The 12,824-nt window shown below is 37.9% G+C and overlaps 1 protein-coding gene across 3 annotated transcripts in view; it reads left to right on the plus strand.

The window, feature by feature from the left end:
• SFMBT2 (Scm like with four mbt domains 2) overlaps positions 1 to 12,824 on the plus strand; it is a 162,083-nt gene that overhangs the window by 127,709 nt on the left and 21,550 nt on the right. For all 3 annotated transcript variants that reach the window (XM_069978786.1, XM_069978778.1, XM_069978795.1), the window contains 4 exons: positions 2,132 to 2,174; positions 5,637 to 5,713; positions 6,682 to 6,821; positions 10,604 to 10,713. In XM_069978786.1, coding sequence (XP_069834887.1) covers positions 2,132 to 2,174; positions 5,637 to 5,713; positions 6,682 to 6,821; positions 10,604 to 10,713 — 370 coding nt within the window. The remainder of the gene's footprint in view (positions 1 to 2,131; positions 2,175 to 5,636; positions 5,714 to 6,681; positions 6,822 to 10,603; positions 10,714 to 12,824) is intronic.

The raw sequence follows: 12,824 nt of genomic DNA on the forward strand, positions 1-12,824 counted from the left end.
ATGAGTCCTCATATTGGTGTCAAATGGAAAATAAAAAAAAAGTTCAGCATCTTTTGCTTTCTGCAGTGGGGTCCTTTTTGCTTTGTGTAGCCCAATGCATCTTTGGCTCCCATGTTAACCACAAATACTTAGTAACCGGACAAGAACAGAAAACAGCTCTGAGAAGGTTTCATATGACTAAAATCTGCCCTCATTACAAGTTATAGTGGATGAGACTCCTCAGTGTGACTTTCATGTATAGTGGTGACATAGCACATAAAGTATCCTTCTCTGTTAATTGTTTCGTAATACATTAATGAGTGTGGATGGCAGTAATAACCATACATGACACACTGTCATTATCAATACATCAGGTTAATACATAAGTCAGCAATCTATTGGTGGAGTTTGTACATTCATTAGGATAGACTTGTGTGTTTTCTATACTGTCATGCTTTCTTTCACATAAAACTATCATTACTGCATTGCTAAAAATTTCGAGGACTCTTTGGGAAGTCATGCCCGTGACACCTGTTGTACTCATCTTTCAGCATATTCCTTCCCTTTAAATCCTGTTTCTGCATATGTTCCCTGCAACTAATTGCTGGCCCCTGAAAGGGACGAATCATTTTCTGTGAGAACTGTAACAAGAGTTCCACATTCCACAAATTTACCCACGTCTTTTGCACAGGACATGCAATAGTAACGGGATTCAACACTCCAGTGTATATGATAATCCTGGTGTTAGATTCCCAGGCTTGTGAGTACAATGCATAAGCAGTGAAAATGTGCAAAAGCTTTACAAATTGTGTATATATCAAATATGACTTTTCTCTGGCTTTTATTACTAAGCCATTAAATGTAAGTTAAATGGAGCATTAAGCAGATCTCAAATCTAAATCACATGCTCAGATATAAATTACACAGCTCTCTGGCCAATTTAAGCATTTCCAATTACTCCTGTAAGTGGCAGTAATGCACCCAGATTTTCACCATAAACACACAGCCTGGCAAGACCATATGATCTGAGCAACTGGGAGACTGTCATTTTGGCAGGAGTTCTCAAGGCTGTTATGCAATTGGATATACTGCTCAGTGCGTTCATTCAGTGATTCATAGAGAACAGATCACAGGCTATGCGCTAGGACTGTAGGTGTATGATTAACAACACACTCACACAGTCCTGACCTCTACACAACACAATTAAAAGAATTGTTGATCAACTTGAATTATATGGAACACGTCTCGCTCCCTTTTAAGAAAAGAATTGCAAACAAAGTAAAAGGTTGGCTGTTTCTAATGCCGCTCACCATTAGCAATTCACTCTTAAAACCTAAAAAAAAATCATCAAAGAAGCAAATGGTACATAAAAAGCAAGAAAACCACTGTAATTGAAAACTATAAGTATAGAAAGAGCTGTGTAGTGTTGAGTAGCTTGGTATGCAGAGAATGGCTTATTAGTGAGTGATAACAGCTGGAATTAAAAGACGAGGATTACAGAGGCTACATGTCACTACTTCTGTACTGAAAAATAAACACAGGGAGTATACCGATATTGTAATGATGCTAAAGATAGCCATAATGGGAAACTGCTGTTGTGGGAAAAGCCTCTAATTGCTTTAGCGTAGAAATCATAATGTAACAGTGAACAAGGGTCTTATTACAGCCATTTACTAAAATATCTTCTACAACTATAATAGTTGTGTGAACACAGCCTTATTGGAAGCCAATATATTTAATTTATAAAGCTCATTTTGCAATGAATTTGAACATGGGCATAAGAAAGCACGAACAGCTAAAGAAAAGAGCAACTCATATACTGAAAGGAGACAACATGTACAATGCAGTTAATCACTGTTGGAAAATAGAGATATTGCCAGACAGAAACCTTGGAGTACCGCCACAGGCTTATAAACTACCACTGGGACAACCACGGCCTACATCAATTTGCAAGATGGCTTTAAATCAATAAATTCTACTATTGGAATCTGTATTTTGATTATTTGTATAATGCATTTTCTGGACAAATAACTTGACAAAATTGCTGTTATTTAACTTTTGCGTCAGGTCTAGACTGAGGTAGAATTGTTAGTCATTATATGGATCTTGGAACTTTGACATTTTAAAATAGTATATTTATTTTGTTTTCTAGTGAAAAAGAAAAGAAAGATTGCTGTTGTTCAACCAGAAAAACAGTAAGTAAGCTTCTTATATGAGACAAATACTACACGTAGGTAAAGAGACTTAAGTAGTGGGAATTTACAGGGCAAATTATACAGTAAAAGTGGTATTTCTATATAATGTGTTCTAGCAAATGATTCTGGAACTAACAGTGTCAGCAGTTTCAAACCTGATTTACAGCTGACAGAGTCTCTTTAAACACGGTACATGATTGTGTTACTTATCTGCACATACTAATTATAAAGGAATGTTTCATAGGTTGTCATAAAAAAAAGAAAGACAAAACATGTAGGGTTCCCCTCCCCTCCTGTGTCCATAACCAGCCAGGTGAAAAACCAAACAGCAGCAGCCTAGTAGTACCAGAATGGGAAGGGACATCTATTTTGGCCCCTTCCCAGCCTAGTAATATCAGCATTTATACGCATTTAGATGTCTTCACCAGACCTGGCACATTGACCTGGCTTGATGTGTGCCTGGCTATGGCTCCTGAAATCTCCACTCAGTCAATGAGTGGCGGAGGTGGGACACTGCTGCAGCTACTGGTTGTCTGAACTGCAGGAATCTCTGGTCAGCCAGTCAGCGGCTTTGCAGTGTCCTGCCTTGGAAGCTGATTGGCTGATTGATAGAAAAACTACGCTGGCGCTGGGGGAGTAGGTTTGAACCCCCCACAATGGAGTACAGTCTGTCCCACGGGGGTTTAATCCGCCTGGGAGCCAGACTGTCACTTTTTAGGCCCAAAAAACACCACTAGAAATGCATACACATAAGCTATGGCATTTCTTAGACAAGCAGAAGAACTTCCATTGAACTCTATGGCATAGAAGTGCCACAGTTTAAAGGAAAAAAAAGCCACACATACAGTAGCCTAAAAAAACAAAAAAACAGAGAGAGGCGAAAATGACACTGAAAAATTATCTAAGGCATTTCAAAATTTTCTAAATATTTTTGGTGCTCGGGCTAAATTTTGAAGTAGTGTGAAAGCAGCCTAAATTAGGTTATCATGACATGTGTACGGTGAGAGAATTATGCTGTGAGTCCCTTTGGGAACAGTGAATATTGGGATTAATTATATTCTGTATATTTTATGGAGCTGCAGAATTTGTTGTCATTCTGCAGCTCTTTCAGACAAAAAGACTTCCTACAACTTCTAATCACAGTAACTTCTCCTTATATTGTCGTCGCTGACAACATGAGCAAATGATTGGTGGCATGTAAAAACTTTGTAGCTAAGTGCGATGTCAGTAAATGAGCACTAGGGTTGATTCATGGAGCCTGTGTTTTCTGCTTTTGCACTGCCAGGATGCAGGATTCACAAAGAGCTCTCCAGATAGTATTCAACACAATAAAAATTCAGAGAGTGAAGATGAACATCTTTAAATGGGTGTGCTACTCCTTATTCAGTGAAACTCAACTCCTGTAAACAAGTGGTTCTGTATCCAGGAATGACAATTTACAAAAAAGACATTGTATAGTATATTACTGCTTCCTTCTCTAGTGCCTTTTTCATTAGGCCTGACATTAACATAAGGAATCCTATAAAACAAATTTCTGTCCATTACATGCAACATTAAAAAGCAAATATAACTTTTCAGGATGGAATTAGTGTTGTGCTGCTGATTTTAATGCTGTTTTTATTGATGCTGTAAAACTAAAAAATGGAATTGAAAGTGGCTGAAGTCCACAGAGACAATTCCCTGGCAACAATGCCTTTTATTTAGTCAACTTGGCATAGAGTTGGTATCAGACAAGCCGTAAAAGCTGTTACACTAAATGCATCATTACTGTGTAAATTTAGTGTTATGTTCCTGCAATTACACCGAGGTTTCGTTGAGCAGGTATTTTGGTGTGCTTTTTGCTTAGAAGAGCCCCATACAATTTTATGGCATTGTAATTGAAATTATTGTAATTAAATTCTACTGTGTCTTCTTAAAATTGACTATACTCAAGAAAAAGCCGGAACTTTACGAATGCATCTGCAGAATGTTGGCACGAGAGGCGAGAGGCTTAAATACCTTCTGTGTATGTACCATGTCTGTGGCACAGAGTCTTCAAATTCACTATTATAGTTTTAGTAACTTTCCATTACCTTGGTAAGGGCTTTTTAGTAGATTTTTTGTTTTTATACATAACCCTAGGAGAAAGTTGCCCTCTAAAGCAAACTTACATATGAATACAGTGACCCCTGAATATTCTGGGTACTTACATTCTCTCTGGGTATAGCAGGAGGATACCTAGTCAGGGACAAGGAGAAAACTGCAGAGGGTGCTAGATATTGTCAGAAAGGCCCTGCAATATACTGCTTTAGGCTAAGTTCATATAACGTCTTTTTTAGGTGAAAAAACTGTAGTTTTTAAAGGCTCACACACTGTACGAACAACGGCTGTTGTTTGGCACTCAAAAACAATGGCCATTGTGTTAAGTGTCAAACAACGTCCATTGTTGCACTAAAAACTGCATTGAGACCAATGCACAACAGCCAGAAAAAATTAACATGTCAATTATTTCCACACCCGTAGCAAACAACGGCCACTGTTCAATACAATGTGTGAACAACAGCGTTGTTTGCATTGACTTCAGTGCAGCACATTTCTCTATGGCAAGAACAGTCATTGTTTTAATAGGTCATTGTCATAAACAATATGTTGTGTGAACAAAGCCTAATGACGGCTGCAAATAATAAAAATTAACATCATTAGCCGTCATGATTATAAAATAATAGCTATTAGCTAAAAAACACTGGCTGTTATTTTGCCTAAAAAGACATTGTAGGAACATAGCCTCACTCTGTAAGAGCAGAACAAGCCATACATGATCTAAAGGGATGCCTCCTCGATTTTACAACAACATCTTTTTAAGGTGAAAAAACGGCCGTTTTTTGATAATAGTGGCTGTTATAAACAGCAATTTTTTAAACTAAGAAGATGATGTGGCAACATAGCCTGAAGCTGAATATACACATAAGATATGATTGTGTGTGTGCAGTTTTAGGCTATGTTCACACAACATATATTTTCATAAAACCACGGCTGTTGTACAATGGCCGTTATTTCTACAGAAATATATGTGTCATTGCTGCCTAGGAATCCCGGCCAGAGCGAATACACATAGTATACTCTCCGGCCGGGATCCCTCGCAGCGCTGCAAACAACTGACATGTCAGTTTTCTGCGGCCGCTATTCAATGAACCCTGTCAGGGCACACTATGGAGCAAGTGGATCCGGCCGCTCGCTTCGTAGCGTGCAGTGGAGAGTTCTGATATGGGCACGCAGGGATGCACCCGCATCAGAACACTGAGGCTGAAAAGATCATCCTGGCTGGGATGATCATTTCAAAGACCGGCCGGGCCACGGAACGGCCGGTCTCTTAAATTGTGTGAACATAGCCTTAGATTGTAGGCCTATAATAACGTTGTATAACAAATAACTTTTTATTGCTAATATTTATAACAATAACCATGAAAATATTTGGTTTACCAGGTTACCATCCTCAGTGCCTGTGGAGAAAATACCTCATGATCCCTGTCCGTTCCCTCAGAGTGATAACTACTCTACAGGTAAGGCTTGCTCCGTCTCCAAGCTGTAGTCCTTTTCTGAAGTTGGCAGGTATTGATTTCTGCAACCACAGTAGAAAGCTGTATTTCATTATCCTATTACATCCAAATGCTTTATCTGTCATTTCATTTGTTAGGTATGAATTTTTTTGTTGCTGGGTGATTGCCAAAGACTGTGCCTTTCAAAGCATTGTAAAGGTGGATGGAACATTGTCATTATGCTGTTTCACATAGTCTACAAACAAATATTTAATAGCTAGCCCTTTATAACTTGCATTTTACCAAAACTTTAATAATAATGTTGAATATTTATATATGTGTGTACATTTTAAGCTGAACCTGCTTTTTTTTAAATTATTATTTCATCTAATGTATAAAACAAATCTCTACCATTATACACTATAATGAAAACTTACATGCCTTTATGATGTACTGTATGTGTTATTTCTTTACCAAGTGCAAAATGTATAGAGTTGTCAATGAATCTTAAAAAATATTCAGAAGCTGGGAACGTATTCTGACCTGGTTCTGCTTGCACAGATTGTCATTACAGTGTATTAGAACTCTGCCCTCTAACAATGTATTTAGTACCTTAAAGGGCCTTATAGACTTGCAATGTAAGTTTATTACAATGTAAGTCTATGGGGCTTCCACCAGTTCCTCATATTGCTCTCTGTAGGAGCAGACTACAGACCTGCCAGGATTTTAAAAGCATATCCTGCTGCATGATCTAAATGAAAGGGGTCCTTTAGAATGAATATATATGATGCTCAAAGTTGCAGACATGGGCAGATAGCTGAAAGAGAAATAAAACAAATAATACCTTCTCTTTGCAGAAGGCTGTTTGTAAAATTATAAAATCATGTTTTTTTTCTAAGCTTGCCAGGCTGAGTTGGGCAGTTTTTCTTTTGTAAGGTAGAGCAGCAATACAAATGATAAGAAAAATATTTTACATTACGCTTTGTGTTTAGGAACAACCAATGGAAAATATTGCTGCCCTCAACTGTTCATCAATCATCGCTGCTTTTCAGGACCATATTTAAATAAAGGCAGGATAGCAGAACTACCTCAGACAGTGGGTCCCGGGAAATGCGTCTTGGTTCTTAAAGAGGTGCGTTTGCCATTCATCATACCGAATTAATAAAGATCTTAGTTATTTAAATGTGTAAAAAGAATCATTATGGACTCTTTCCTGAGGTTAGAGTGTAATCTATTATCTACTGTTTAATATCATCAAAAACAAAAACACATGGGTAATTTTCAAAAACAATAATAATCAAGTTTATTACAATGTCAAATTCACATCATTTTTGTAAAACAGGTCAAAACAGGTCAGGAACAATGCATGGAGGGTTGTCCCAATAGCTTGAACCAAAGGCATAATGGAATAAAGTGGCACAGTGCTAAGATGAAGTTCCCTAATCAAAACTGTACCAAGGGTAAAACCTTTAGCGTCTCTCTTTTACACAGGCCAAATATCAGTAATGCGAGTTCCTGGGAATGTTCATTAGATAATGTTCCCGTGTAAAAGAGCCAGCCATCAGCTGACGGACAAGCAAACGCTCATTCATCAGCTGGTTGAATGCAATAACAATGCATTTAAATGGCCGCACAAATGATACTACAATTGTTCGTGCGGGCTGGCTGCAATATTAATTAAGCCCTCTTGAGGGTCCACAGATTTTTGCAGTGCGAGGCCACATACTGTAAAAAAAAAGCCCTCAGTTCCAGATACTGTAAGATGACTTTAGAGTTCTTGTGGAATTTACACACAATGGATCCAAACTAGGGGATCTTAACAAGTGGAATCTATGCAATATAACAGGTGATTTGAATTGTGGAATATTTCTGCCTGGTCTTTCCACACCCCCACTGATACTTCTCTGCTTATGTAAGGACTTTATGACCTAATGACAAAATGACCTCATTTATATTGTATGGGGACCCAGTATTTCTGGTGGCAGCCCTGTTCTTATTTTTATGTCACATTCACCATTGTGATAATAAGTTTTTATATCCTTTCATTCATATTTTTTTACTGTTTGGAAAAGAGAGATTTCTTGTGGTTGTTCATTATGAGTTAGACTTCATTCTCTTGTGTTTTAATATGCATTTGCCTTTTGTTATTCTGCCATTATAGTAGTGGTTAATATAAAGAGCAGCTTCAACCAAGAATCCTTTATAGTGTTATAAATAATATTTTAGCACTTGATTCTCAGTGTTCTTATTATGGTCTCTGTTCACGTGCCACTTTTTTATGGTCATGTTTAAATCCCCTGCTAGTGCATAGACAGAAATGAATACCGCTACTCGTTTCTTTTTGGTTCGCTATTTTCCAACTGAAATCTTTGGATGTTACAAGTTTCTTTTATATTGTATACTTATGTTTTGCTGTGAGATTATTCTGTTTAGGTTTTATTTTTTTTATTCTAAATATGTTTCCGATAGACACTGTATATTATGTATTACTGTATACTATAAAAAAGAGAACAATTTGTATATAGGTTCTCCTAATGAAAAGCAAATGTCATGGCAGTACAATGGAATTTGGCTTCAATATTTTACAATTTGATTGTAAACTTTTTGTGGGATTAGCCAAAGTTCAACTCTGTAAATAATTATGTAGTTTTCATTTCAGACATTGGAACCTGTGCACTGTCTTTAAGAAAGTTAGTAGCAATAGTTTGAGTAACCAATAACCAAAAGATATTTTAAAAAAATGTAATAAGGTGCATTTTCTATAGTCAATGTGCTGTAGCCGATTTGGATCTGTTTAACAAATCCCTTAATGCATTCTTAAGAAATACAACCTCCAATATATTTAAGTCATGATAGTCAAGATGATAAATTACTGAGGCCTCAGATGTAAGAGACAGATGAAGAGGTTGGCATACTCATACATTGTCTGGATCATTGTTTGGATCCTTAAGAGAAAAAGGAAAAACTATTTTACAACTTTATTTTGGAAAGATCTGTTACTGCAACTACAGCGGTATAAAGATGCCCTGTGTGTTTGTGTGAGCCCATAGTCACTGCCCACAGTGCGAGCTTGTCTCAGCCACAGTGCTCCCGTAGCTGGGACATTAATACACTATAAGGCTATGTTCACACTATAACACCGTCCGTTGCATACTGCTGAACGCTGGGCAGCGTTCAGCATATTCCTGCAGCCAATACTGCTGTATTGCCTGCAGGAACATTATCTTTTCACAATTGAATTGCGGGCGCCTTTGGGTGTGCCTGTAAATCAATTAACCATTCCCTACAATGTAAAGTAATGATATTTTGGGGGTTCCAACATACATGTTATGGTAGAATGAAAGGTGCCATTACAAAGTAAACTTATTCCTGAAAACAACCTGAAGTCCTTGCATGGCCCTGTAGATAGAAAAATGAAAGTGCTAGAGGAGGAAAAAATGAAAACACAAAAATGAAAATTGGCACGGTCCACTGGGTCATTTTGGGTTTAATCCTCAAAGGGTTAAGTGTGAACCCAGCCTTGTGACCCCCCCCCCCCATAGGAGCAATAATGGCTATATTAATTGTTTATGATCATTATTTGCGGCCGTCATTACCGATAGATGGCCGCTATTTCGTGCTGTAATCTCGTAGTGGGAACATAGCCTAAAAGAGTACAGGCAGCTAAATGCTAAAAATATATGCTCTTTATATAATTTTGGTCTAAATTGCATGAGCGGCTGCAGTTTGCTATCTTCATGTTCTTACTGCACCTCATTGTAATATCACTTTATTAAGACGTTCATTTTATTCTAGAAGCTGAAGCAACAATAAAAATAAATTAGCAGATGCTTCTTAGTGAATAGTGACTGCCAATCTAAACAGCATACAGATGTAATTGGTTTAGATTCACTCACCCATGAATGGAATATACTACATTTGCTTTGGGAAATATTCACAGTATGCCCCATGAAATTTATGACCTAATTAGAGTACTTTGTAGATTTAGTTTACATTTCTCAGCCAGCAGATCAGTCTAGCAAGGTAGTGAACTCTAAATAAGGTTCTCTACGGCACAGTTATGCCGAGTGAGGCAAATGAAAGGAAATTTATTAAAGACATCCAACCATACAATGTAAAATCTATGAAGTTATAAAACAATTGAGGCTATTGATTGTTCTCTATTAAATTTGTAGTATCCATTATCTCTAGCCAAATGTCATATCACATTCTTTTTTTGTATTGTAGCTCTACCCTTAGAAAGTCATGTCCTATATTGATACTGTGTTTAATATTGCAAGGTGACACTACCATACGGGTGTTCTATTATCTGCAGCACTATTTGACAACCTCTTACTATTAGGAATGTATAAGTAATGTCTTAAAATTACAAAACAGAAGTGCCACGCGGCCAATAGCATGTCACAGTGCAAATCACATTAGCTGCTATACAGCATGGTTTAGGGGCTGTGACATGGCAATCTTTGGCCATGCAAACTAAGTCAAGCCCAAAATTGTAGCCATAGCTCTCCACTTGGGGTCACAATTAGGGGGTCACCTAATAGGACTGATGGGAGAACTCCTTTAAAAAAAAACTATCCCCTGGGCCGAACATCTGCTCATCTATAAACGGAGTAACAAAATTACGTTTCACTTTTAAGCCAGTGCTGTTTACGTTACTACAGCACCTTGTGCCTTTACTCATTCAGCACTAGACCATGAAGCCATAAAAAGCAATTCCATGAAGACCTGTTCTGTAAACTAAATCAAATAAAACAGAAAAGACGTAAAACGGTTAACATATCACTGCACAAAATCCAGCTTTCTTTTGTTCCATATCATTAAACACACTCCATGCTGCATTTAAACACATGCTCTTTTATATGCTAAAGCTGGCAGCAGTACAGATACTTACTCTCTCTATATTTGCGGCAGGTCCTCAGTATGGTAATTAATGCTGCCTACAAACCTGGACGGGTCTTACGAGAGTTACAGTTAGTAGAAGACACATCTTGGAATTTCCAGGAAGAAACACTCAAAGCCAAGTAAGTAATGTGTGGCTAATACACACAGGTCATTATTCTTACTAGTGCTTCAGCCTTGTGCACTGTTATGTGAAGTCAGCAGCGCTTAGTACAAATGAATTCTGGTTAAACAATGACAAGTACATGCTGGGCTCATGTATTAAATGTTAATTATCGGACTGCTGGAGCGGATCAGATATCAGGGCAGATATATCAGCCGTAGTCTTATTCAGCGCATAACAATGAGGACAAGTTTATATTTTATTGAATACTGCGGCAGTCACTTTGTTTGCAGATAATAGAACTGGAAAATCTGGAAAATATTAGCAGTAAAATGCTGGCAGGCAGCTACACTGGAGTAAGCAAAGATAACACAGGTTTGATTAATACTAGCACTTTATATGGGAAATAAATCACTGCAGTTTCCGGACTTGAAGGAGCCGTGTAGAGTTTTTCCAACATAAACCTATCAAATCGCTACAATATTAGTAACACTTGAGTTCAGGGTCTTTGTAAACTCCATTATAAAATGGTGCAATATATTGGTACAGGGGATGCTATTTGCTGTTATTGCACAATATTTACACATCATTTTCTGGTATTGCTACTTGTGGTCTGCAGACAACACAAATAACTTAGCATTGTTGCCTCTATTTGTCTTCTGTTATTTGTTTTATTTTGGATCATTCACATATTAAACTACTTTCATCCTATCTCACAGGTTACATAGACTTGTTACTTTGGTTGTTTAGTTGATCTCTCTGAGGGATTGGCTATTATGATAGATTTCCCCCTGTTGGATATCTGTAATACAACCTAGGTCCATGACAATGCTGAGCACCTAGTGCGGTGTTGAGACAATGGAAAAATGGGCTTCTCCACTGGCGCAGGTACTTTAGGTTTAATATTATGGATTAAACGATGCACAATCCAGAAAGGAAATGTATCTATAAGGTGCAGTTTTATTAAACTGATGGTTTCGATCACTGTCTATGTATCTTTTAATAAAGGTGCTGGTTTTAAACATACATTGGGGATCCTTTAATCCATAATATTGAACATGAAGTAATAGGGACAGTGGATAAGCCCATTTTTCTATAGTCTTAACATAGCACTAGACACCCAGTTTAGCCAGAGACCCTGATCATCTGTCTTGACCAGGATTCAACCAGAGGACCAGAAAGGCTGCAGCGCTGATAGTATTACCTAATAACTTGTGTGTAATACTTAGTTCACAATAAGGCTATGTTCACACAACGTATATTTCCGTAAAACCACGGCCGTTATACAACAGCTGTGATTTATACGAAAATATACGTGCCATTGCTGCCTATGGGATCCCGGCCGGAGCGTATAGTATACTATCCTGCCTGGATCCCTAGCGGCGCCGCAAACAACTGACATGTCAGTGCACACTGTGCCACTAGCTCCATAGTGTGCTGTGGGGAGTTCTGATCCGTGCGCACCCACATCAGAACTCTGCAGCCTGAAAGATTATCCTGTACTGCGTACCGGCTGGAATGATCTTTTCAGTCTCTTACGATGTGTGCACACTGCCTTAGTATACTTACTGTAGCTCACACACAGTAAAATAAAGGTATAATAGGGCTGTAATTTTGTCCTAAAAAATTTACCGTATTTTTTATATTATTATGTGCTCCATTGAAGGAAATTGGCTGGCAGTGTACACACAGTATAGAATAACGACCGTAATTGATTACAAATGTTCAAATAATTACCATGCTCATTATTTACCTACTGAGTTTACAAAATACAGCTGTTTACAACTGTATTTTGTTTTGCCAATAGTATTCTATCACACCATCTATCTTGACATAAGTGTGATAGGCTATGTTCACACTATGTTTAACTGCGTCCTTTGCATAGCAATGGACGCTGTTAAACTGACGGCCACCGGGCTGCATTTAGGAAGTTTCTGCAGCCGATACCTCTTTATCAGCTGCAGAAACGTTCTTTTTTTACAATTGAATTGCGGGCACTGTTGGGTGTGCCCGCTAATCAATCAGCTATTCACTTCAATGTAATGTGTGCCCCCCGCTGCACATTACATTGTGTAAACAGCTATTATTTCTGGATGCTGTTCACTGAATAGCGTCCAGAAATAATAGGTA

Source organism: Dendropsophus ebraccatus, chromosome 1, assembly GCF_027789765.1.
Source record: "Dendropsophus ebraccatus isolate aDenEbr1 chromosome 1, aDenEbr1.pat, whole genome shotgun sequence".
NCBI lineage: Eukaryota > Metazoa > Chordata > Amphibia > Anura > Hylidae > Dendropsophus > Dendropsophus ebraccatus.